Source organism: Apodemus sylvaticus, chromosome 8, assembly GCF_947179515.1.
Source record: "Apodemus sylvaticus chromosome 8, mApoSyl1.1, whole genome shotgun sequence".
In the NCBI taxonomy this organism is placed as follows: domain Eukaryota; kingdom Metazoa; phylum Chordata; class Mammalia; order Rodentia; family Muridae; genus Apodemus; species Apodemus sylvaticus.
The window spans coordinates 95285551-95311833 of NC_067479.1; the positions used below are offsets into that span (position 1 = coordinate 95285551).

General features: G+C 42.6%; 1 protein-coding gene across 1 annotated transcript in view; it reads right to left on the reverse strand.

The window, feature by feature from the left end:
- Hacl1 (2-hydroxyacyl-CoA lyase 1) overlaps positions 1–26283 on the reverse strand; it is a 35238-nt gene that overhangs the window by 6305 nt on the left and 2650 nt on the right. Inside the window, exons 3-15 of the mRNA XM_052190103.1 lie at positions 24021–24061; positions 22268–22348; positions 19838–19910; positions 16003–16080; positions 15064–15158; positions 12339–12451; positions 8601–8736; positions 6786–6891; positions 5539–5622; positions 4587–4688; positions 2304–2458; positions 1315–1473; positions 92–199 (exon numbers count right to left, since the gene is read on the reverse strand). Coding sequence (XP_052046063.1) covers positions 92–199; positions 1315–1473; positions 2304–2458; positions 4587–4688; positions 5539–5622; positions 6786–6891; positions 8601–8736; positions 12339–12451; positions 15064–15158; positions 16003–16080; positions 19838–19910; positions 22268–22348; positions 24021–24061 — 1331 coding nt within the window. The remainder of the gene's footprint in view (positions 1–91; positions 200–1314; positions 1474–2303; positions 2459–4586; positions 4689–5538; positions 5623–6785; positions 6892–8600; positions 8737–12338; positions 12452–15063; positions 15159–16002; positions 16081–19837; positions 19911–22267; positions 22349–24020; positions 24062–26283) is intronic.

The following is a 26283-nucleotide window of genomic DNA, read 5'->3' on the forward strand; positions in this document are numbered from 1 at the left end:
GATATGGAGGCGCATTCCCACACAGCAAACTTTTAAAAGACAAACCAAATACTTGACATAATATTACTATACTTTGCTTTGAGTTACTCACGTTGTAGTAGCTTCTTGAAGATTTACCATTTTTTCCCAGGTGTCAGCATCAAAACCTTGGTAAATTCCATTATTGTTTACTACCAAGAGTATGATTGGCAAGTTGTACCTAAAGTGAAAATAAACTATGAAAATATTATTCTTTCTAAAGCAATTTCTTTTCCTAAAATCGCAATTTTTATTTAAAAGTGGATGTTTTCTATGAGAAATATTCATTATCAGGGAGAAAAGCAAGCATTTTTTTTATCCTGATTAAAAAAATTACCAAGCCACTGATAGAAACATCACAGTAATGGAATGGTAATCTACTTAGTGATGAGCCCTGGCCAAATCACTGAACTTTTCCAGTTGGTTACAAGAAAAAACACCTCCCCCACTCCTCTGAGGCCTATTTCTAGATGGTTCGGAGGAACACTAAAAGTCTCATTTTATCATCATCATCATCATCATTATTAAAGTCTCTGAACACCTCAGTGACAACCAGCCTGCGCTGATGCTATGAGAGACACACAGACAACTAACACCCAATCTGCATCTCTAACCGAAACCAGGACAGCGTGATGGGTGCAGAGATAGAGTGTCAACAACACCCAGCAACGCCTCAAACAGAATAGCAAAGGTAAAAACCCAAAAAGCTGAAAAGAATGTGGGCTTTGTTTTCTAAACATACATATCTCTTCGGGCATAGAGTGATGATAGAACTAAATAAACGAGTGTGGAAACTATTTGTTATCGCCCTCTAGGAAGCTAAATTCTCTCCATCCATCATCTTTCTGGCATATGTCACGTGGTTGTCAATATAAACCTCTAACCGACCACACTCTGTCCTAATTCATGGGGTCACGTAGTCCAGGCTGACCTTGAACCTGCTATTCAGCTTGTGATAACCTTGAGCTCCAGATCCTTCTGTCTCCACTGCTACCCTGGGACTACAGAGGGCGTTGCCAAACCTGGTTTTCTTGGTCTTGACAGTTTTATACATCAAAGCTTTGAAAGTCCCAAAATACGATTCTCAGAACCGTACTAAGAGCTCTGAGTAGAACATTTTATTGTAGCTTAAGTGTAGCTTGGGCAGGGGCTGGCAGGACCTTCGGTGGACACGGTGGCAGTTTCTCCATGAAAGGCTGGACAGTGCTGTGCAGGGCACCTGCTTGTGAGGCAGAAAGTCTCACAAGGCTTCCTAGTTGTGAGCACGCAGTGCTATGATTGACAACTCCGCTTTACCTGCAGATGGTTTCCACTTCCATGCCGGAAAATCCAAAGGCGCTGTCTCCTTCCACACAGATGACCCGCTGCCCAGGACTTCGATCTTTAGCCACGATGGCGGCTGCGATGGCAAAGCCCAAACCAACCCCCATTGTTCCAAAAGAACCAGCATCAAGCCTGTTAAGAACAGAGCCAAAGTCAACGTTTCGTACACATCTCATGTGGTGTAGTGTCCGACACTAACCTTCCAGTCTTTGTTTCTGTGATTTGTGAAAAAATTAATAAACATTTTTCTTTAATATAAAATCTTTGGAACATAAGAACTACTTTGTCAAAGATAAGCAGCATGAATGAAAAACAGCCACTCATGATTGGAAGACTGCAAATACACTCTCAGAACACCGACTATACAAACTATCATACTAGACCAAGGACTGACTAGGAAGTATAAAAACGATAAAACTATAAAATCTCACTTAAGAACATACTTATGAACTGGGTAAGGTGGCACACGCCTTTAATCCCCACACTCAGGAGGCAGAGGCAGGCGGATCTCTGTGTTCAAAGACAGCCTGGTCTACAGAATGAGTTCTAGGACAGCCAGGGCTACACAGCAAAACCTTCTCTGGAAAAACCAAAACCAAACCAAAACAAAACAAAACCACTTATGTGGGGCTGGAGAGATGGCTCGTAGGTTAGGAGTACTTGTTGTCGAAGACCTGAATTTTATTCCTAGTGTTTACATGGAGGCTTACAACAGCCTATGACTCCAGTTCAGGGAATCCAAAAGCCCCTTTCTTACCTCTAAGGGCACCAGGCAGACATGTTGTACCCACAGGCAAATCACACACAGAAATTAAATGAATTAAATCTGAAGAAAAATTTTAAATACATTTATGAAATATGTTCCTATACAGTAGAGATGTACAGTTTTCAAATATTTTTTATAATCAGCATCACTGGGGTTTCAAATTAGCCAGGCCGTCATTTCTTCCTCGGCGTCTCACCTGTGACGAGGAAGGTAGTTCTGCAGCACAGTCCGGCCAATGTCCATGGTGTTCGCCCCCTCACTCACGATGAAACAGTCTCTGGGCAGCTGCTCCTGAACGTGGTAGAACACTGTGTAATAATTCATAGGGAGGGATTTTTTGGAAGCCAATTCCTAAAATAGCAGAGGCGAGAATACAATAAATTATATGGGACATAATGAAAATAACCATTGACAACAAGCTATCCCCATAGTTATCTTAGAACAGCTTAATACCACCAATAAGCTACAAGAGTCCCGATGGCTACTCTTTGAACTGTGAACTACCTAGATCCATGCTAACAGCAATGCGCCCTACAGTCCCAGCTGGGACACCGTGACTGAGCGGGGGATCTCCCATGTCCTGCTGAGTCAACGCACCTTGCTGTATCTAACACCTGGAGAAATCGGACAGTAAAGATGGCTGAACAACACTGGGTTCATTAAAGCAGAACAATCTTACTGTGCATTCTCATAAAAACACTGTCTTATGTATTTTTCCGAATATTTTTATCTGAAACATGGCCCTAAGTTTAAAACTAAGATGCTAGGATCACAGAAGGTGATCTGAAAACCTGCCTCTTCTCTTACACATTGTAAAGGAGCTGTCACATTTGCTATTTCAGAAGTCCCGGAATGAGAGACATAGTGAGGCAGATGTCCTCGGACAGCCACAGGCTTGCTAGCACTGGCAGGAGCCACTGCTTTATCAGTGCCAGTCCCTCCTGGTCCCAGAACGCTAGCCTCGCCTGTGCTAAGCCCTCAGCTGGAGATGCAGAAACTGCACAGCAGACAGAGCGGCAAACCCTGAAGGGACCCAGGGGTACTCAGGATAACTGAGAAAACAGACCTGAGTCTGACTCCTGGCAGTAGAAATGGTCACGGTGGAGTTAGGCACATAAATCCTGCTATGTTTGGTTGAAAGTACAAACTTATTCTCTTATGACAGGCATATTAGGGAACAAAAATGTCTAACTCAAATTTCAAATTTTTGAATGTACCATTTGATCAGGAGGGAATCCTAGGTCAGGCTGGGAGATGGTTCACTGGTCAAGGGCACTTGGTGCTCTTACTTGAAGACCCAGCTTGGGTTTCTGCACACACATGGTAGTTCACAACTATTCATATGTCCAGTTCCTCCTGACCTCCGAGGGTACTAGGCACACATAGTGTACATACATACATACATGCACACACTCATGCATCCCCCAAGAATAAAATAAGTGACTTAAAAAGAAGAAACCCTAGGTGTAGACTGCACACTTCACCCAGCTGAATCAAGACACATACAAATACACAAAACACTAAACTTTGAGACGCCAGTATCCCACCTGACAATCAAGGAGGAAGTAGGGGACGTACAAAGACTCTGAACAGAAACATCAAACACTGCAGAACTCATAGTACTGTCAGCTAGTAAGGCTTAGCAGGCATTTCAAAACTCATCTCCAAATCCTTCACTATGAGGCAAAACCCCAAGGCCAGACGTGAAAACCACAAGAGTTTCCAGCAGTGACATAAGAGATAAATGGCAGTGTGTGTGTGTGTGTGTGTGTGTGTGCGTGCGCGTGTGTGCGCGAGCGCGCGCATGGACACAGCATGCATGTGCATGTAAGAGTCAGATTATACATTGATCAACTTTTCCATTTTGAAGAAGGAACTATCACACTCACATGCCTTGAAGGAAAGATATTTTAAGGGCAGATAGCCATCTCCCAACATACCCTGGGACAGAACTGATATTCTGCACTAAAATCAAACTGAAAACTTTCCAAGGTCACACTGCTTTTTTCCTACCAGTTCACAGCGCTCTCAAACCACCGCTCCTCAGATGCTCAGTCGTGCGGAGCCTGAGATCTTCCAAGGGAAAGCACACACTAACTATAGAACACGCACACCACAAGGGCATGCTCAATTTTTTTTCTTATTTACATAGTTAAAAACTCACCTTTTAGGGGGGCATTCTTCAAGATTCGAAACAGATTTTCTCTGTGTAGCCCTGGCTTTCCTAGAAACTCACTTGGCAGACCAGGCTAGCCTCAAACTCAAACTCCCAAGTACTGTGTGTGCCCTATGCCTGGCTTCACTACCAGCCTTGATTAGCTCTTATCTCCCTTTCCAGATTGTGGGCCCTGTGAGAACTGGGCCCCAGTGTTTGATCCCCAGGCTGACAGAGTGCTTCCTACAACTGACTGTGCCTGAGGGAAGGACTAAGCCACCAATCACCCTGAGGGATCTTGAATTTCCGCTGGCCCCACGTTACCTTGGAGACGGCCTCATTACTCTTCATTCTCTCCCTCAGGGTCTTCCACCACCTGCTGTCTGTGGGGTGCTGCCACGGAGTTTTATCAAACTGTTCTAAAAGCTAAAAATATGACAAAACAAACTTTTCTTTCCTTTTTGAAATAAACGTGAGTCCCATGAACACAGAAATCTTCCTAAAGAAGGCTCACGACACACACAGAGCAGAAGGCTCGAGACACACACAGAGCAGAAGGCTCCTGACACACACAGAGCAGAAGGCTCGAACTGCTGGAGGCTCTCCACACACTGCTCCACCCTTCCCAGAGCTCACACACCTGCTTCTCTGCCTGCAGTGGGAGACTGAAGGCAGATCAGTGGGTAGCGCTGAGGTGAGTCACAAGACACAGACCAAGGACTGCAAATCACCCAAGTGACTGTACATGTGACAGGGACAGTATCTGCATCTTAACGCCGTGCACACCACATAACAACTAAACAAAATCAAGTGACAAAGGTGACCTAACCTCCTGCCACAAAGAAATGTATAAATGACATATAAATAGGAAGCCTGCCAAGTCACTGATTACAGTTTGAAGAATAAAAATCTCTTTATTACCTGAAAATATACTGCTGGATTTTCCCACTGGGTAACAAGTCAAATTTAATTCCTTTAAAAGCTATAATTTTTTTTTCAGAAAGCAAAATCCTACTTAACTGAATTCTGGTTTGAATGACCTTAAATTTTTATATGTTAAGTTAGCATTCTAAAACACTAATTTCCACCAATATGAACAATGTACAATATGCTGAATTTACCAAGTTCAAAAGTTGTCATTGGTTTTCCATCACAGACTTAGTTTAAAATTGATGTCACTAGACATGCCACCAAGTGAATCAAAATGAGCATTATCTAGAATTGACTGTTTTAGGGACCAATCCACAGAAACTAAAAGCTAGAAAAAGGCTCTTACCTGTTTAGAAACAGCATTTATGTCTCCTAGCAAAGTCACAGAAGGCCTTACATTATTCCCCAATTCTTCTGCACAGATATCAATCTAATAAAGAGACAAAAACCCAAAGAACAAGTCATATTTGGTCATTTTTGTTTTGAAGAAACATTCAAAACAAAATCTTTTTTATTTTATGCGTATGTGCTTTGTCTGCATGGATGTCTGTGTATCACATGCATGCCAGGTATGCCAAGAGAACAGACAAGGACATCAATTACTCTAGGACTGGAGTTACAGAATGTCATTGTGAGCTGCCATGTGAGTGCTGGGACTTGAACCTGGGTCCCTGGAAGAGCAGCCAGCTCTGCAGCCCACTGTGCTTGCTCTTAAGAACCTTTAGGAAGGGCTGTTGGATGCCCCAGTGGGCGGAAGCACCTTCCACCAAGCCTGATGCCCAACTCCCACAGGTTGTCCTCTGGCCTCAGCACATGTGCTGTATCATGCAAGTATGTACACACACATATGTGTACACACATGTGTACACACACATGTGCACATGCACACGTACACACACTAAATACATGTAATTAATAAAAATAATAAGCAATGGTATTACAAAAAAAAAACTTTTAGAAAGGACTAGAGAGACGGCCTAGACATTAAGAGCCTCAGCTGTTCTTCTAGAGGACCGTGGTTTAATCCTCAGCACACACACACACACACACACACACACACACACACACACACACACACACACACGGAGGCTCACTGTCAACAGTAACTCCAGTTCCAGGGGATCTGATACCAGCATCTGGCCTCAGGGCACAGGGACACACAGAGTCACCACGGGAGAGGTTAGAGTACTTTCCAGGGATTCAGCTTAAAGGCAGGTGAAAGCAAAGGCATTTAGAGATTTCAAAAGGTTGACAGTTCTGGCATCTAAGAGATGTATTCACCCCTCTCCAGCCTACCAGCCTACTTAAGCCGCTTTCCCTATCTTTAAGTACAGTGGAACTGTGAAGAGGCAAATTATCCTTTTCAAACTATTCAAAACTTGACTTGGAAAGCTTTTCTGGTTACAATTAGCACATGATACCTTGTAGGCTTGAAAGGGCAGCTTAACTCTGGCACCTGCAATTATGTTAGATAATTTGTAAAATCTATTTTTGTCAGAAGAGAAAAGGCTCTTTACAAAAGCCCAGAAGAAAGCAGAGCTTACAATGGCTGAGTTGAGAACAAAGGGCCCATCTGAGCCCCGCCCTGAGTACCTGAATAAACTTCACGGCTGCCTGGTATCTTGGAGGCAGTCCAAAATGTAATATCCAGTTTAGTCTCGCACCAAATAACACAATCACATCAGCAAACTGCAAAGCCCTATTCAAAAAGAAAAGAACGGGATTTAACAAGAACACACTGACACTTTTTATTTGAGTTGTTCTAAACTTCTTAAAATATTTTTAAAGTTTAAATGATCTGGAGCTTCTAGAGTGAACCTGATCTTTCAGATTAGAGTGGGTGTCTGGGAAGCTGGGAAGACATCTCAGTGGGAAACATGCCTTCCATGGAAGTGTGAGACCCCCGGTTTGGATCCCCAGCGCCCACACAGGGGCTGACGGCTCTGGCGCACATCCGTGCTGAGCACTGGGGGTTGGGCAGGCGGACATGGGTGGATCCTGGAAGGCAGGTGCCTAGCCAAACAGGCATAAGAGAGAGCTTGCCTTAAAACTAAGGAGAACATGAAGGAGAAAGACAGCTAAACTCACCTCTGACATCCACATGTGGGGGTGTGTGCGGGCGTGTGTGGGCATGTGTGTGTGTGTGTGTGTGTGTGTGTGTGCTTCGCCCCCACAAATCCCTATCTCACCTATGCACACATGCAAAGACATGACGTGGTGTTTGTTTGGTTTTGAAGATAGGGTATTGCTTTTTAAACTAAAGCTGGCCTCAAACTTGTGATCCTCTTCCCTGGCCTCCCAAATGTTGGGGTTACAGGTGTGTACCACTACACCTCGATATCTTTTCTAGGAGCAGGTATTTATAAGCAGTATTCCTGTTCCAGAATTTTCTCTTCCTCCCCCCTCAAGGCATGGTCTCCTGTAGCTCAGATTGGCCTCAAATTCTTTATGTAGGAGTATGACTTTGAACTTGTGGCTTTCTTATATCCACATTCCCACTGACAAGATTAAAGACACAGGACTCCGTGCCAGGTCATGAGTCACTCTCCTAACAGAGCCACATCCTCAGCCTGGAGCTTTCTAAGATACACTATGCATTACCTAATGCCCAAATAACTGAGACCAGGCTGTGTTTTCACAAATTTCCAGTAACTTGATTATCTACATTCTGGTCCATGGCTTTGTGAAAATTCTGAGGAGTCACAGATGGTACTAGGGAGGGGCCCAAAGTCAGGAGCTGGGCTAGTGTGATTCCGAGGGAAGAACTTTTACAAATACAGAATAAAAACTGGAAACTGAGTAAGAGTCCAAACAACTTCCTCCCCTGAGTGAAGCCCATCGGCACACACCCATCCAAGGCTCCCAGTGCTGTGCCCCGTGCCCTTCCATTTCTTCCAGTGAAGCCAAAGGGCATTCCAGACTCTGCCATACCCTGTTCCCCCAACCTGTCCACCCACCAGCCCCTCCTCTCCTTTCCACTCCTCCTTCCACTGAAGCAGAGCAGCAGGCAGTCACTCCAAGCCCTCCCTCCTTCCTCCCCTCCTGCATTCCTTCTCCTTCCCTCCCTAGGCTTCCCCTATGCTGGCCACTAACCCTCCTTAAGGAATACAAGCATGTGCCACCACACAAGCTAAGAGAACTCTCGAAAGTGGCCAGAGATAATGAGAGACTACGTTCAGGAGAACTGTGACACAGATAACTGAGGGGTTTCCTCTAAAACCGTAAGGGCCAGGAGAAAAATCAGTAGTATCTTTAAAAGATGGAAATGTTCAAAACAGGTATGTTTAAAATTACATGAACTTTTTAGAAGTCCTCTCTCAATTCATCAAGGTCACACACACACACACACAATTAATCCAGTCTAAAATCTGCCAAGCCATTGTACTTAAAACCTGGAGCACCACGCACCTGGATCTGGCCGCGCCCACACAGTTGGGATGATTGTCAGGGACGACACCCTTCCCCATAGGAGTAGGCAAAAATGGCAAATTGCACTGCTCCACCAGCTTCCTGATACTGTCCTCTGCATGGGAATAGGCAGCACCTACGGGAGAGGCAGATCATGGGATACACTCAGCACTGGGGAAAAACGTGTCACAGGAATTTGCTTTTAGATCCTAACTATTCCTTCTGCATAAAACATCAGCTTGAAAGCAAAATGACTGGTGGTAGTTCTTCAGAAGAACTACATCTAAACAAAAAACTGTATCCATACCTCTGGCTGCAGTTACTTTCCTGCTTCATGCTCTGGGCCTTCTAAACTACTACCTACAATTCCCTAAAAATAGGTGGGTAGGGAAGACCTCTGCCCTGAAAGATAAAGACTGTAATTCCTCATTGCTCTACATTACCAGTGAACTCTGCTACAGTCTGCTGTGCAGGATGTATGTATGTATGTATGTATGCATGCATGCATGTCCTATGCAGGACACATGTATGTATGCATGTATGTGTATATATATATACATATATATATATATATACACATACTATGAAAGATGTATGTATGTGTGTAGGTATGTATGTACTGTGCAGGGTGTATGTATGTATGTGTGTGTATGTATATATGTATGTATGTACTGTGCAGGGTGTATGTATGTATGTGTGCGTATGTATGTATGTATTGTGCAGGATGTATGTATGCATATATGTATGTATATATGTACTATGCAGGATGTATGTATGTGTGTATATATGTATGTATGTATGAATGTATGTACTATGCAGGATGTATGTATGTGTGTATATATGTATGTATGTATGAATGTATGTACTGTGCAGGATTTATGAGTCTCTAAGTCTCTACAATGCTGCGGCTATAACAGGGCTAGCCTGAACAGGCTCATACCTGTTTTTACAACTATATACTGCAGAATAAAACATGCCCTCAATGACCCTGAAAACAACTTACTGTTTTGACATATAGAATAATTTCATTTCTGAATCCATCATGACCACTGTTGTTTTTAGCTCCTTAGTTTTATATTCTTTAGAGCTGACAGCATCCTGTGCCTACCTATGGGGTCCTAGTAAGTACTTAGTGTGTGTTCAGGTTCACCACCACACTCTGCACTAAAAGACCATCCGAAAATTCTTTATTATACATAGGTGATGAAAAATAGTCAATTTTATTTCAGCCAGTAAGTTTTCTTTTATTTGTGTTTTTGGGTTGTTTGAGGGTTTTTGTTTTGTTTTGTTTTGTTTGCTTGCTCATTTTGCTTGTTTTTTGAGACAGGGTTTCTCTGTGTAGCCCTGGCTGTCCTAGAACTCACTCTGTAGACCAGGCTGGCCTTGAACAGAGATTTGCACACCTCTGCCTCCTGAGTGCGGGTCACGGTGTGCACCACCACAGCTCAGTTCCAGAAAATGTCCGTATTCTCTTTCTTGTCTTGTTCTTTACTCAGCCTTGTCTTCTGTCATGGCCTTTGTTGCCCTGTCTATTGGGAAACTGCTAATCTTTCATTGAACAGCTGTGGCGCCATATCCTCTGGACCCTCGTCCACATAACCTAAGCAGAAGACCCTCCCTTCCCAAGCTCCGCCTCCTCTTCCCTGTACGCAGTGTTCAACGGGAGCTAGGAGGACGAGGAGGCTGCCCGTGGTGCCTGCATCAGGCTGAGTTTAAATCTGGGCGTGGTGGCACAGCTCTGTAAGCCTAGCACTGAAGGGAGTGGACAGGTGGATCCCAGGAGCTCACTGGTCACAGGGTCTAACCAAATGAGTGACTTCTGGGTTCAGTAAGAGACTGTAAAAAATATCAGAGGAAAACCCCTGATATCAGCTTTTGGTACCACATATGTGCATACATGAAAATGTACACATACACACACACCATACACAAGAAACACAGAGAATTTAAAAGTGCATTCCTTTCTCTATCTGCACTCATGAGCAGAGGCAGATAGATAGATCGCTGTGAATTCAAAGACAGCCTGGTCTACACAGTGAGTTCCAGGACAGCCAGGACTGTCTCAAACAAAACAAAACAGTAATAAAAAAATTAAGAGTATACTAGCCCAGCATGGTGGCGCACACCTTCAATCCCAACACTCAAGAGGCAGAGGCAGGTGGATCTCTGTGATTTTGATGCCAGCGTAGTCTAACAGTAAGTTCTAGGCCAGTGAAGACTGTATTGAGGGACTCTGCCTCAAACGAACCAAATCAAACAGAACACTGTCACACTATGATTACTTGTTATCAGGTGCATTTTCCTTTGGATAGAAATTATTATTTCCCTGTATTCTTCATGAACACTGTATTTGCTGCCACATTGTAAGCACCCATCAGTAAACGCTTGTTCAATGAGGAATGACAGCTAGAGCCACCGAGAACTGTCCACACTCATTACTGTTTAATTACACCCTAATTACGCCCTAATTGGGTGGCCACCATCCTTCATACGTCAGGTAATGAGACTCAAAGCAACTATTTGCCAGTCAAAAAAAATCAATACATCATACAGAGCACTGAGCACAGCACCCACCGAGCTTAAGGTTTTTCCTTCATTGCCTCCCCTGGGCTAGAACCCAGGATTTAAAACCAAACGTTCTAGCCCCAAGCTCCATCCTCAGCACCACCGCCTTCCATGAAACTGTCTTAGTTTGCCTACAGCTGGCTCCTAAACAGCTGAAACGGATGTGTGTGCTCACAGGCAATCCTAACGGTTCTAGGGTAGCAAGCAGGTACAACACCTATATTCCAGCCATGAGCCTGGGGTGCATGTAAGCGTGAGGCAAACCTAGGCTACGTAGGAGATCCTGAATCAAACAAAAAAACAAAAAATAAAGGAAAGAAAAAACAATAACAATAAATTAACAGGAATAGAATTTGTTTTGTATGATACCTAAGGGGTAAGCAATTTGAATACAGGCCCAAAAGCCTTGCAGATATCCATACCTTTTAATTTAGTTAATCTTCCTCTGGGGCTCCACCATAAATCCTAACTATGGAAAAACCTTCACATAAGAATGTTTATCACAGTTGTCAAATGTTTGACAGCAAGTGTCAATATGTATGATTCAATGTTAAAATTGTGTTTAGGAAATAATTTTAAGAAAAACATTTCTTCCTGGGGGGGGGGGTGATGGTGGTGCACACCTTTAATCCCAGCACTCTAGAAGCAGAGGCAGGTAGATCTCTGTGAGTTCAAGGCCAGCCTGGACTACAGGGGAGTTCCAGGATTGCCAAAACATAAAGTAGCATATATAACATGATCACAATATATAAAATAAACATTAAAAATAAAGTACTGGGCCAGAGCGAGCGGGGCCAGGGATGAGGGTAGGGAAAGCACTGAAGGCCAAGACTGGCTCCCCAGATGGAGTCTCTTCTTTCTAAAACTTTTGAATAGTTTCTAAATAGGAGAAATACATTTACTTCTAAGTCGAGAAGTGAAACTTTTTCTCATAAAAGTGAAGTCTCTGGGCCGCTGAGGGTAAGTTCTATGATCTGACATCATAGAAAAGACCACTTATCCCAATCACAAGCAGAGTGCACATAACAGAGAAGGAGGAGGACAGTCAGCGGGCAGAGGCCGCCTTCCTGCCTTCCCGCCTTCCTGCCTTCCTGCCTTCCCGCCTTCCCGCCTTCCAGCCTTCCCGCCTTCCCTCCTGGGCCTGGGCGTCAGAGGCTCTGAGGCTCTGACTACCTTTCCCGATGATGAGCAGGGGCTGCTTGGCATTCCGAAGAACAGACGCTGCTGCACACACAGCAGAGGCTTCGGCCATGCTCACTGGAGGCGGCATGCAGCACTCCTTGTACCTGGAAAGAAAAATGATGTTGTAAGAATTAGGAGGCCATGGGACTGGGAGATGGCTCCGCAAGCAAAGGCACTTGCCACCAAGCCTGGGGGCCTGGGGACCTGAGATCAAGCACTGAACTCAGGAATGGAGAGAGTGGATTCCTGCGATTTGTCCTCTGGCCACTAGAACATTCGTATGCGCATGCGCACAAATAAATGCTTTAGGCTGAGTGGTGGCTCTCACTTCTAATCCCAGCACTCCGGAGGCAGAGGCAGGAGGGTCCCAGTGACTTTGAGGCCAGCCTGGTCCACATAGTGAGTTCTAGGACAGCCAGAACTTTTAAAAAAAAAAATTGTTTTGGGGGCTGGAGAGGTGGCTCAGTGATTAAAGCCCGACTGCTATTCCAGAGTTCAGTTCCCAGCAGCCAGACGGTGGCTCCTCATGGCATCTGACGCCCACTTCTGGAGTGCAATTGTGCATGCAGATAGAGCACTCATGTATATAAAATAAATAAATCTTCAATAACAAAGAGGCTAATTTTAAAATTTCTTACTGTGAAAATTTCAAATTTTACATTAAAAGGTAGACAACAGGATAATAAATTCTATATACTTGGCCAGGCATGGCCAAGTACACCTTTAATTCCAGGACTCAGGAGGCAAATCTCTGTGAGTGTGATGCCAACCTGGCCTATACAGATAGTCTGAGATACAGAGACCCTGCCTTAAAATAAATTCCATAAACGCAATAAAAATATTTGTAGAGAGTCATATTGGGGTGCCATGCCACCTGGCAGAAACTCGACATTGACCAAGGTGAAGTTCCTCTCCCAGCCTTTGAGCGGGAAGTCATGCAGGAACAGTAGAACAGAAATCAGTGGTAGGTAACATAGAAACAAGCTAATATGTAATGCTAGGTGCTATTTATCCTCACTTGACTTTCAAAACAAGGTGAGGGGTTACTATATCTCCTTTGACCAGGTTCCAGATAGTGTTTGGCAGAGATGCAATGTATTCTGTTACTGAGGTCCCTGCTGTCACCTCACCATTCCTGATTCCACTCACACTAGTAAGATAAAGTCAGTAAGGCATCCCAACACACCTTACTGAAGAACCATTAAAAGCCCCAGCGTTAAGTATCTCGAAACAGCAGCTCCTCACAGTGACACACCATTCATCCTCACACATAAAATGGAAAGTTACAGATTTTTAGCTTATGAAAGGCTTACTGTCCTTCATTCCTCAGTATTACTGTGACTGTCATATTCTGATAAATAACCAATAGATGTCCTTGTGTTGGATTCCCAAAGACAGAAATTACCCCAGTATACAGGATATACTGTAGCCATTAGAGAATCATTTCCATAAAAGCAAGGCCTACAAAAGCTGCATTTAAGAAATAACTTTAAAACAATTAAACATGCTGCATGTGGTGGTGTATACCTTTAATCCCAGTACTTGGAAGGCAGAGGCACAGGATGTCTATGAGTTTGAGGCCAGCCTGGTCTACAAAGGGAGTTCCAGGACAGTCAAAACTGCAGTGAGATACTGTCTTGAACACACACATACACACATACACACACTTAAAACAGCAATGAAGCATGTTACTGTGTTTAATAAATTATAGCAGGAATGGCAACACTCAGGACAGTGGTGACACCTGCAATCCCAGAGCTTGGGAAGTGAACAGAGGACTGATAGTTGGAACCCAGCCCGGACTACACAATAGATCCAGTCTCAAAACCCTCCTAAGACAAAATCCAGCACACTGATTAAATGTGCACGATAAAAAGGCACAGTACTTAATGCTAAAATGTTAGATAAAATGATTTCTTCGGGGCTGGAGACAAGAGGGCTCAGTGGTCGCCAGCACCTGTGCTTCTCCGGGACCTGGTTTGTCTTCCCAGCACCCACAGCAGGCTCACACCTGCCTGCACTGTCAGCTCCAGGGCATCTGACGGGTTCTCCACAGACTCCCACAGGCATGTGGCATACAGTCACATAGACAGGCACACATACATAAATAAAATAAAATGAACAGTTTTAGAAAAAGAATTATTTCTACACTTCTGGATCTTTCTAAAACTTTTATAAAAGAAAAAGTGTATTTTATTCCTAAGACTAAAGAAATATCACTTAGAGGATTGATAGACCATGGTAGCATCTTTATCAAGATGAATGACATTAAGTGTGAGTTTTTTATACTTCTTTTCACTCCGAGTTTAAGAAATACAAGTAGAAGACAAATCACACTTCAGAACATCTTTTTGGGGATTAGCTAGACAGACAGACGCCTTTTCTGCTGAGCTTTTCAACAGCTGTCTCCCTCTTGGCTTACACGAAGACACCTGTCAATGACCCATACATCAATGCAGAGGTTACTGGGTGAATAACTTCAAGTGACGAATTCACAAAGCGCCAAGAATTAGACTTAGTACTTAAATCCACACACAGTTACTAGGCAATGCTAGTTTAATGAAGAGAACTAAGCCTTTTGGCTAGGATTCAGTTTCGTTACAAAATCAAAACAGATTGAGACACTTGGAGATTAACTGATGAACTGCTAGATAATTCTTTTTAAAGATTAAGTATGATGACACAAAATGTAGGAGGAATTGTGACTAATTCTTACTTTATGGAAGTCACGTTCGCCTGCAGAGTCACAAAATCTGCAGGAATGTCCACGTAACACGCTCCCGGGCGACCGTAGATACTGCTCCTCACTGCCTGCATTGGTCACAAATGAGAGAGCTTCAATGTTTCAGTTACCATATTACTGAAATTAATTTAAAAGTATAAAATGAACACTAATTTTTCTTGAGGTATTCTTAGTTGGAGAAAAAGTTATAATTAAAACAGAAATGTCCTTCATTATCTGTATTTTGAAAAGCATTTACATCTTAAAGGAGATAAGGAAGTCCTATAGGGCTCTGAAAGGCCTCATCTGTGGTACTTGAAGAGTTCCCGTGAGGCCCTGCGTGCTGTTTGTGCTGGGGCACGGACTCTCACCCGCTTCACAACCCGAATCCCTTGGTGGCAATTGCAGAAACCACCATGACAATATGTGTCAAATCAATCAACCTTTTAACTCGTGGTTTTGAAATAGCTCAAATTTAATTTCATATAAAGCTCTTGCTAGCTAACATTAATTCACAGCATGTTATTTAATTAACTAAAAAAATGTTTGCTTTTTTTTTTTCAAGAAAGATGATCTTACTTGAAGTAGTTCCAATATTTTTGCAAATGCTGAAGAGATCACTGCCCAGGAGTTTATTATACATTTATCTTTACTACACTTCAGCTGAAAAGATAATTTAAGGAACTAACATACAGGAGTTTTTTCCCTAGAATAACTTACTTTACCTCTGTTTCAATAATTAAATGGCAATGGCAGTGAGCATTAGAATGTAAATAGCTTTTTAACAAGGTTATTTTTCACAGTCTGGGTGTACTCTTATCTTTCCATTAAGACAACAGCGGTGCTGGGGGCCTGGCTCAGTAGAGGCCGTGTGTTCAGCATGTGTGAGACCCGGCATCCAATGCTGGGAAGAGCTTTTCAGTAATGCTGCACCTTCTCAAGAACAAGCGGGATGTGCTCGATGCTGCTTGACCGGGCAGAGAACTTGGTATATAATCTGCAAGCTTCAACCTATACAGAAAATGACAATTATTTAAAGTCAGCTCACAATATTATTGTTCTCATACAGGAAGACAAAATGTTTAAGTCATTGCTTCTTATTACATTTAGAGGCAAGAGAGAAAAAGAAATGGGGTTTTTGTTGTGATCTCAAAAACCGTTCAGCTCACAATCACATTTCTTCTTCAGGATAATTCTGGAAACAATTCAAGACAACATACTATATGCAACTCTCAGGCGGGCAAAAATGAAGATAATGCACACCCGTGTACCGTGTACCACAACACAGGAGCACAGACTCTGTAACTGCTGAGGCAGCAGAGGGAAGGCGCGGAAGGCACGCCCACCAGGCCTGCTACAAAGGCTAAGAGCCCATCCTTGGGCTCGGTAAGTGCCCCGCTGAGAAAGCTGAGAACACGTCAATCTGCCTTAAGTACTTGGACGGTTCTGCTGCTTTCGCTTGTGCATTTGTTGCTATGCTGTTGGGAACATCGGAGTTGGGGGATCTCTACCCCTGCATTGTCTAATGTACTATGAGGCACTCAGAGAAACTCTCCTCATACTTCCAATATGAAACCTATGCTTGACCTAACCAGGGTCGTCCTTCAGGTTTCAGATGCTTATGCTCAAGTCCTTCAGGTTTCAGAACTTCCAATAAGAAAAAGAGATTTGAATTTTACATCAATCTGTTTTAATTTTTAATTTAATCTAATAATAAACTATCAGGACTTTTTAGAAACTATACTTTTAACAGTTGACATTAGTGCTCTGCTCCCTGCTTCCTATCAATGTAATTTTTGTAGTACATTCAAAGTTTCTTTAAAATAATTTTCATAGTCATGTATTTTCCTCTCTGTGTGTGGTGGTTTGAGTGAAAATGGCCGCCATGGGCCCAGAGGGCGGACACTATAATGAGATGTGGCTTTGTTGAGTAGGTGTGGGGGAGGGGCATCACTGGCGGTCAGTTTTAAGTTTCAAATGCTCAAGCCAGGCCCAGTGTCCCCTCTCTCTTCCTGCTGACTGAGGATCAGTTCCTCCAGCTCCATGTCTGCCTGCATGCCGCCATGCTTCCTGTCATGATAATGGACTGAAGCTCTGAAACTGTAAGCCAGCACAAATTAAAGATTTCCTTCATAAGAGTTGCCTTGGTCATGGTGTCTCCTCACAGCAATGGCACCCTAACTAGACACTGTGTATGTGGAGTGAAGAGGTGACAGGACACGAGGGAGTTGAGTCTCCTTCTACCACGTGGGTTCTGAGCACCGAACTCAGATGACAGGCTTGATAGCACAGAGCTCTGCTATCCTCCCTGTCCTAAATTTTCTTTCTCTTTTTGTTTTGTTTTGAGACAAGGTCTTGCCACCCTAAGATGGTATCAAATGTATGCTCTTCCTGCTTTGGCCTCCTAACCATTGGGAATATTTAACTGTTGGGTATGGTGTGCCACCATACCCAAGTCTATTTCCAAATTTCCTTTCAGTTACTTATCAATTCTACTTTTCTGGACATCACTTTAAATGAACATCACTTAAATACTGTTGTTGTTACTTTATAATAAACCAATAAAACTTTGTTTTTCACATAAAGGCATAATTTTTCCATTAACGTATATAAAAGTATAGTTACTGTATATTAGTTTATTATATAAAACTCTGTGTGAAACCTTGGGTGTGGGAGTGGGAAGAGCTTGCCAAGCATTTGGAGCTCCAATGCTCTCATGTGAAATGTCAATCAATCACTCCCTCCTTCCAGTTCGCACTCCGTAACTATTATTTAGATTTATTTAATTCCGTGTGTGTGAGTGTTTTGCTTGAATATAAGTATGCGTGCCGTGTATATATCTAGTGCCTGTAGAGCTCAGAAGAGGAGGTCATCCCTGGGCACGGGGGTTACAGGTGGTTGTGAGCCCATGTGTGGCTGCCGAGACCCAAGCCCAAGCCCTCTGCAAGACAAGGGCTCTCAACTGCAGAGCCGACTCTTTAGCCCTCTGCAAATTATCTTTGAAGTAGCAACATTTTATTGACAAATTAACTGTTTTTAACTTTTGAAATACTTCCTTCTCTCCTAAAATAAGAATAAATGAATACCAAATCTGATAATTTTGAAAAGAATTTTCTTTTAAGTATTTCTGTAAAATCCAAGGAATGTACCTCAAATCCATTTTTATTCTTATATCTTTCTTACTATGTCAAGGAATTAATTTCAGTTTACGGATCAGATCGATTTTGAGGGGCACTGGCGAGGGGCTCAGACGTCAATAGCACTTACTGCCCTTCCAGAGGGCCTGAGCTGGGTTTCCAGCGCCCACATCAGATAGCTCCCAAGCACCTGTAACTCCAGCTCCAGGCGTTGGCACCTCTGGCCTCTGTGGGCACCGCATTTACATACACACACCCACATGACAACGCATGCGCACAATTAAAAATGATAAAATAGATCTATTTTAAGGACTAGGAAAATGGCTCAGTGGTTAAGAGCACTAGCTGCTCTTCCAGAGGAACCAAACTAGATTCCCACTGCCCATATGGTAGACCACGACCATCCATAACTCCAGTCCCAGGGGACCTGACGCCTTCTTCTGGACTTCACAAGCACCAATACATGCAGTGCACAGACATGCGTGCAGCAAAGCACCCATAGAAGGAAATACAATGAAAAAATTCAAATCATGTCCATTTTAGTATATTTCTTTCTTTTTTAAGATTTATTTATTTATTATATGTAAGTACACTGTAGCTGTCTTGAGACACTCCAGAAGAGGGCGTCGGATCTCATTATGGATGGTTGTGAGCCACCATGCGGTTGCTAGGATTTGAACCCAGGACCTTTGGAAAAGCAGTCGGTGCTCTTAACCACTGAGCCATCTCACCAGCCCTGGTATATTTCTTTAGACCTTTTCCTTTGGATCCTATATGTGTTTGTGTATTTGAGTGTGGCACCCACAGGAGCCAGAAGAGTGCATCGATTCCCCTGGAGCTGGAGCTGCAGGAGGGTGAGAGGGGCTGGGAGCTGTGCTCTCCTCATCTCTGCAAGAGCAGTGCCTGCTCTTCCTGGCTGACCCGTCTCTCCAGCCCCTACGCTCTTTCTTAACCCAACCTGATACTGTCTTGTTCAGAAAATTACCTCACCCACTTGTTATTTTACTCTTTTTGTCTTTATTTGACAGATTAAATTTTTTTTATTGTATTTGTTTAGCTGTGTGGTGTATGAAGTGCCATGGTGCATGTAGAGATCAGAGGCCAGCTTGAGAGAAGGTCTCTTTCTTCCTCTGTGTGTGCTCCAGGGATAGAGCGCTAGTGTTCAGGCGTGGAGAAAGAACCATCTTGCCTGCAACACAGACTTTATTTATTTACCGATTTTATAAGTTGTGTCTGTGCTAGTTAGTTTTTCATCAAATCGACACAAGCTAGAGTTATTTGAGAGGAAGAACCTCAATTGAGAAAATGCCTCCGTCAGATTGTGTCTAGGCAAGTCTGTGGGGCATTTTCTTGGTTAATAGCGGTTCTGGGTGGGCCCGGCATACAGAGGGCCCACCTCTGGGCAGGCACTCCTGAGTTGTGTAAGAAAGCAGGCTGAGGGAGACACAAGCAGCAGGTGAGTGCAGCGTTCTTCCAAGGCCTGGGCGCCAGGCCCTTCCTGACTTCCCTGGATGATAAGATAAACCCTTTCCTCCACAAGCTGCTTTTGGTCAGCGTTCATTGCAACTACAGAAACCCCAACTAAGATAGTGTTTTACTTTAGTGGGACTTGATCGTGGTTTGGAGGTTACCTGCGGAAACTCCTGGAAGGCTCCCATTGTTTCTTGATTCCTTTCAGAAGAACCACCAATCACAATCAAGGGCCTGAAACAGCAATGATTTAGAAATGTAATTACAAATGAGAATACATGGGGCTAAAGAGATAGTTCAGCTGTTGAGAGTACCTACTGTTCTTCCAGAGGACCCAGGTTCAATTCCCAGCACCCACATGGCAGCTCACAACTGTCTATAACTCCAAGATCTGCCACCCTCACACAGACATGCAGGCAGAACACCAATGCACATAAAAAATAAAACAAAAAGAGATATAAAGCATCCAGTAGTGTCTAGTGCACAGCAATAACTGTGACTAAGAGAACAGAGAAAACTGCATCTTCCTTGAAAAGCTAGAGGCTAAAACAATTTAAAATGCAATCTTATGTGAGAGACACTGTCCTCAAATTCACAAAAATGGAAAATGTATGGCAGAGGTTCTGTGGGTTGCAAGCAGCTTGGCAAACCTCTATCTCCAAAAATATTTACATTACAATAAATATTAGTAGCAAAATTACAGTTATGAAGTAACAGCAAAAATAATTTTATGGTGGGGGGCGGTCACCACACCATGAGAACTTGTATTAAAGGGTCTCGGTGTTAGGAAGGTTGAGAACCACTGATATATGTGTGTGTATATATCAGTGTGTGTATATATGTGTGTGTGTGCGCGTGCGCACATGTGTGTGTGTGTACACGTGTGTGTGTGTGTGTGTGTGTGTGTGTGTGTGTGTGTGTGTATAAATCTTACATCAGCTTCTAGATGCTTAGGCTTCCAGATTGAGGAACAGAAAATGAATTTTATATCTTTATTATTCCTGAGATGGGGAAAAGACATTTTATAATTTCCTAAGTAAGCCTATTTGAAAATGGCAAGATGTGTGATTCTATGTCTTAATGTGTTTTTTTAAAAAAAAAAACAAAACATATTTCAAACTTAAAGTTAAAAGATAAGGAAAGAAGACAGAGAAAAGGAGCAGGAAGAAGCCCAGCGAAGGGCAGGCCCGGAGGGTGAGGGCACTCGTCGGCAAGCCTGAGGAAGTGCAGCCTGGTCCCTGGAGCTCAGAGCCCAGAGGGAGAGGGCCGACCTCTGACCTCCACATGTCAGGTCCTGTGAGTGCACACATCACACACACACACACATCATACACACGCACACATCACACACATGCACAGAGAGAGAGAGAGAGAGAGAGAGAGAGAGAGAGAGAGAGAGAGAGAAGAGAGAGAGAGGAAACAAGAAAGAAACTCTGCAAAGAATGAAAACAACATCCCCCACATTAAAAAGCTATGTTCTGAATGGATCGGAACACTGTGTTGGCTGGAACAGGCCCCACAGACTCAGGTGTGTCAGTGCTTGGTCTGGGAGCGGCACTTCACCCTGATATTACTGGTAAAGGCTAAGAAATGGTTAAAAGGCTGGAGAATTAGCATTGAACAGCATATAAAGCAAATTTTAACATAAGAATATAAATGTCTTACTAACCAGGCAGAGCAAGATGAAGAATACACACTTCTATATACTGAGTGAAAAACAAAACAAAACAAAACAAAAGCCAACCAAACAACAGCAACAACTCTTAACTTGGTATGGTGGTACAGACCTCTAAATCTAACCTCACAGGAGACTGAGGCAGGAGGATCACAAGTTCAAGGCCTGCTTGGGCTAAGGGAGTTCAAACCCTCCTTAGCCAACTTAATGAGATTCTGTCTCATATATTCAAAAGGCTTAGCTAGGCATAGTCACAAGCCTAGAGGCAGGCAGATCTCTGAGAATTCCAGACTTGCTTGGCTTGGTAATGCCTTTAACCCAGAACAAGAGAGGCAGATGCAGGTAGATCTCAAGGCTAGCCTGTCTACAAAGAAAGTCCCAGGACAGCAAGGGACATACTGAGAAACCATTTCTAGCAAAAGGATGAGAAAGAAGAGGAGAAGAGAGGGAGAAGAAAGAGGAGGAGGAAGAGGAGGAGAAAGAGGAGGAGAAGGAGGAGAAGGAGGAAGAGGAGGAGGAGGGGAAGGAGAAGGAGGAGGAGGAGGAGGAGGAGGAGGGGAAGGAGGAGGAGAAGGAGGAGGAGGGGAAGGAGGAGAATCCAGACTAGCCTGATCTATATAACATAGTGAGGCCCCAGGTGCAATAATTAACACATTTTAAAAGCACTTTTCATTTAAAACTACATGCATACTGCATGCTCTATTGTCCTCATGTTGCACATTGAATCGCAGGCTCTGCACCCCTCTGCGCCTTCTTTCAAACTACTTCCCAGTTAATTACCCTCTTGTCTACTTCTAAGCCTTGCAAGGTGAATTTTTTTTCTCTCCCTACCTCTTCCTACCCTGGATCAGTTATACTTGGTTAAATGATGCAAAGATACATTAAGATGTGTTTTCAGCAAGAGTGACTTAATTACCAGCAGTTGATGTTTGCGTTCGCCATGCCGCCCAGGGCGTGGATGAGACCCGGACCAGAAACAACAAGGCACGCTCCTGGCCTAGAAGCAGAGCAGAGTTTATCACCAGCAGAGCAAACTTAACACCTGGAGGAAAAAAAGTGTAGCTGCCAGCAATCTCAGCTTGAAATTACCAACTACCAATTCATAGTATGTTTGGGTTTCCATGGAAACACCTCAGTTGTCAAAGGAAAGACATGTAGGTAGATCTTTACGACAATTGCTTAATAATCATTAGAATATCTTACCTAAAAAAGAATAACATTGAGTTTCTTTTCAGATATAATGTACACTATTACTTTCCCACTGTATTTTACTAACCTCTTCATATTTTGCTCCAATTATATTTGGGTTAGAACAAACTGACTTGAGGCAAATTTTGACAGCCACATATATCTTCTGTGATTTTTTTCATTTCCTAACAAATACATATAATATACTAAATCTTTGTGAGAAACATAATTCTAAAAGCATGGTTCTTTACATCTTTCTGAATGCTTTCTCTTGACATAATTTCCTGAGCTTAAAGTACTCCATAATGAAGTCACTATATCATTCAGTTTACCATTTTTCAGTTCTAATTTAATAATCTTTTAGGCTCTAAATAACATTAACACAATTCTCACCAGAGATTAAACATCAGAACAGCACCACTCAATAGAAAGTTCTCCAGTAGTCCTCATATTCCCCGTGCAGTTTGACATGATATGGACTCCACACACAGACACTGGACACTTAAAAATGTGGCCAGGTCAAACAAGGAGCTCTGGTTAAAAAGTTACTTAGTTTGAATTTGATATAAACAGTCATCCATTGCTAATGCTGCAATACTAGTCAGAATAATTCTAAAGTTTTCAAAATAAAATTTTCAAAATTAGCCTTTAGCTTGTTAAAATAATTATCAGTCCAGAATCACGTAAGGCATAAATGATGATAATTTAAATATTGTCCAGGGTCAGCAAAAAAATTAAAATATTGTTTACATGTAAATAAAGCAACAGAAGTAATCCAGAGACTGTTTTAGATGACCTAATTTTCCTCATGGTCAAGTTTAGAAGATTCCCATTAAAAAGGAAGAATTGAGAAATCTTGCTTGACTGTATTTCTTAGTATTTAATTATTAACTTCAGTTAGAAATGAAAACAAAAGCTTATGTAAGTGGCAAAAAAAAAAATACAAATTTTATTTTAAGGCCCAAATTCCACCCAAAAACTCTGAATGTAGAAAAAAGTTGAATATATTAAAAAAAGCTTAATGGTTGTAGAATTACAGAATTTTAGTTTTTCTTCCTTATATATTTTCTAAAATGGTTAATTTTTTTTATTTGTTTCTTTTGTTTTTTCGAGACAAGGTTTCTCTGTATAGCCCTGGCTGTCCTGGAACTCACTCTGTAGACCAGGCTGGCCTCAAACTCAGAAATCTGCCTGCCTCTGCCTCCCAACTGCTGGGATTAAAGGTGTGTGCCACTACTGCAGGGTTAAGATGGTTATTTTTAAAAATAATTAATTTCTAATAAAAAATGAGGGGTAATTGACTAGCACAAGTAGAATGGAATATGCTCTGGCAATCTCGTTTTGTAACCATGCTTTGTGTATAAAGTTCTCACTTATTAATACTATCGTCTATAATCTTTTCAAGACCACTAAGCCTTTAGCTGAGATATACATTTCTACCCCAAACACTGGCATATGCAAATGAAGCAGACTTTATTTACCTGCCCGTCAGGTATCCAACTGCGGAGGCAGCATAACAAGCCTGAGGAGAAAGGACAACAGGACCTAATGAAACACACAAGACTCCTGGGCATAGATACAAGAGAATCTATTACTAACACAGAAGCTGAGCTGGCATGGCGGCCATGCCTGTAATCCCAGCACTCACTCAGGAGGCAGAGGCAGGAGGAGCTCTGAGTCTAAGGCCAGCATGCTCTAGCCTGAGTTCTAGGTCAGCCGGGGCTACCCAGAGAAACCCTGTCTGAGGGAAGGGAGGAGTCGGGATAAGAACTCATGTAGTAAAGGGAAGGAAGAATTGGAACACGGCTCATTTTTACGAGATGTGATGGCCATAAACTTATAGGCCCAGCTTAAGTATCTACGTGCCTAAATTTTAATTTTTCAAGGAACTGTCATTACTCTCCACGCTACCCATATTGTCGACTCGCAACTGCTTGAGTATCTTGAGAATCGACAGGGACTGATTTCTTCACTTGATCTTAGCCAAAAGGCTGAGCAGTGATGGACTGATTTCTTATCACTCATGTCTGTCTTCTCTCACTCTTCTTTCTGAAGGGTTAATTTCTCTGTCTAGAGCCGGGTCTCACGACTTAAGCTGGCCTTGAATGAGCCGTGTAGCCCATGGTGATTCACGTGTCTGAGGCTTCCGAGTCCTGGCATCTTTAGTTTTTTGTTTCTCCGTATTGTTTCCTACTTCCCTAGTATCTGCTTACACATTCATTATTTAATGTCTTTCCTTGAGTTTGATTTGCTTCTCCTTTCCTGGTGTCTTAGAAAAAAAAACTGACGCACTGGTTTTAAATCTTTACTAACAGAATCACCTCAGCTATTTCGTCTAAAAGGTATTTTATCTTATGAATTACACTTGATACTCATTTCATTATCATTGATTTAAAATACTCTCCATTTTCCACTGTGATTTCTTCAGCCCATTTGCACATTAGGGTCTGTAATGATGTCCGTATTTTCATTCCTCATACTGGTGAATCTACGTTTTTCTCTTATCCCTCATCAGTTTGGCTTGAGGATGCAGATACGTATATGGGCCAGTGAGTGTTGCTCTACTTTAAATGGGATTTTTCAGTTATCCCTGTCTCCGAGTTGCTTCCACATGGTCAGGTCACACAATTCTTGGCAAGCGAGCTGGTGACATTTTCTTTATGGTTGACATAGTTTTTTCTTTGTTTTGTTTTGAGATAGGCTCTCACTCTGTAGCCCAGGATGCCCTTGACTGCACCAGAAGCCTCTTACGCCTCGTGAGCTCTGCACACCCCTGGGAGTCACCACACCTGGCCGTTTTCCAATGAACTGTATCTCCCTCAGCTGACAGGCAACACGGGAGACACTAAGTAAGTTAAACAAAATACAAGATTATTCTTTGTCTAGAACATTATAGTATTACTTGTCTTCTCTTTAAAAATAAGAGTAAATTGTATAAAATGTTTGCTAAAAATAATATACTTATTCATATATTGGGAATCATTGTTCACTTATAGTAGTAAAATATAAAACATATGCAGAAAGAACACTCCTCTGGCATACGCCAAAAGCTGAGAAATAACAGATTGCTGGTGTTGGTTAGGTTTTTTTGTTGTTGTTTGAGACAGGGTTTCTCTGTATAGCCCTGGCTGTTCTAGAACTTGATAGGTAGATCAGGTTGGCCTTCAACTCAGAGATCCACCTGCCTCTGCCTTCTGTGTGCTGGGCTTACAGGCATGAACTACCACTGCACTATGAGAAATAACATATTTTATTACTCTTTAAAAAAAGCCTCTACTTTTCTACCAAATTACACCCCCTCATAGCACACGTAGATCCTCAAGATATGTCTGGAGTAAAAGTGTTCTGATTCAGAGCCTGCTCTCCTACATTCTACTGTGTGATTTTGAGAAATTACTCTGCACATTGGCGTCTTCATCTACAAAATAAATATAATTCAGAGCACCCCAAAGAGGATATGGTCAGTAATCTCAGACATGCAAAATACTTAGAATACAGCTAACTTCCTGACAGTCTCCAATCTTCTGGCCACACGAGTGTCTTGCCTACTCTAAGGACCTGAAAAAGAGCAACAAAACCATAGCCAAGCACACCTTGCTCTTTAGCACAAACCTGTTCTTGAATCCTTCTGAACATGCTTGCATGTTCCCTTTGAAAACTCCATCATTATACTTGCCATCTTCCCTTGTAAACGGTCCTCCTCTTTCTATTCTAAGCCTGTCAGTAGCCGTATCATCTAGTCAT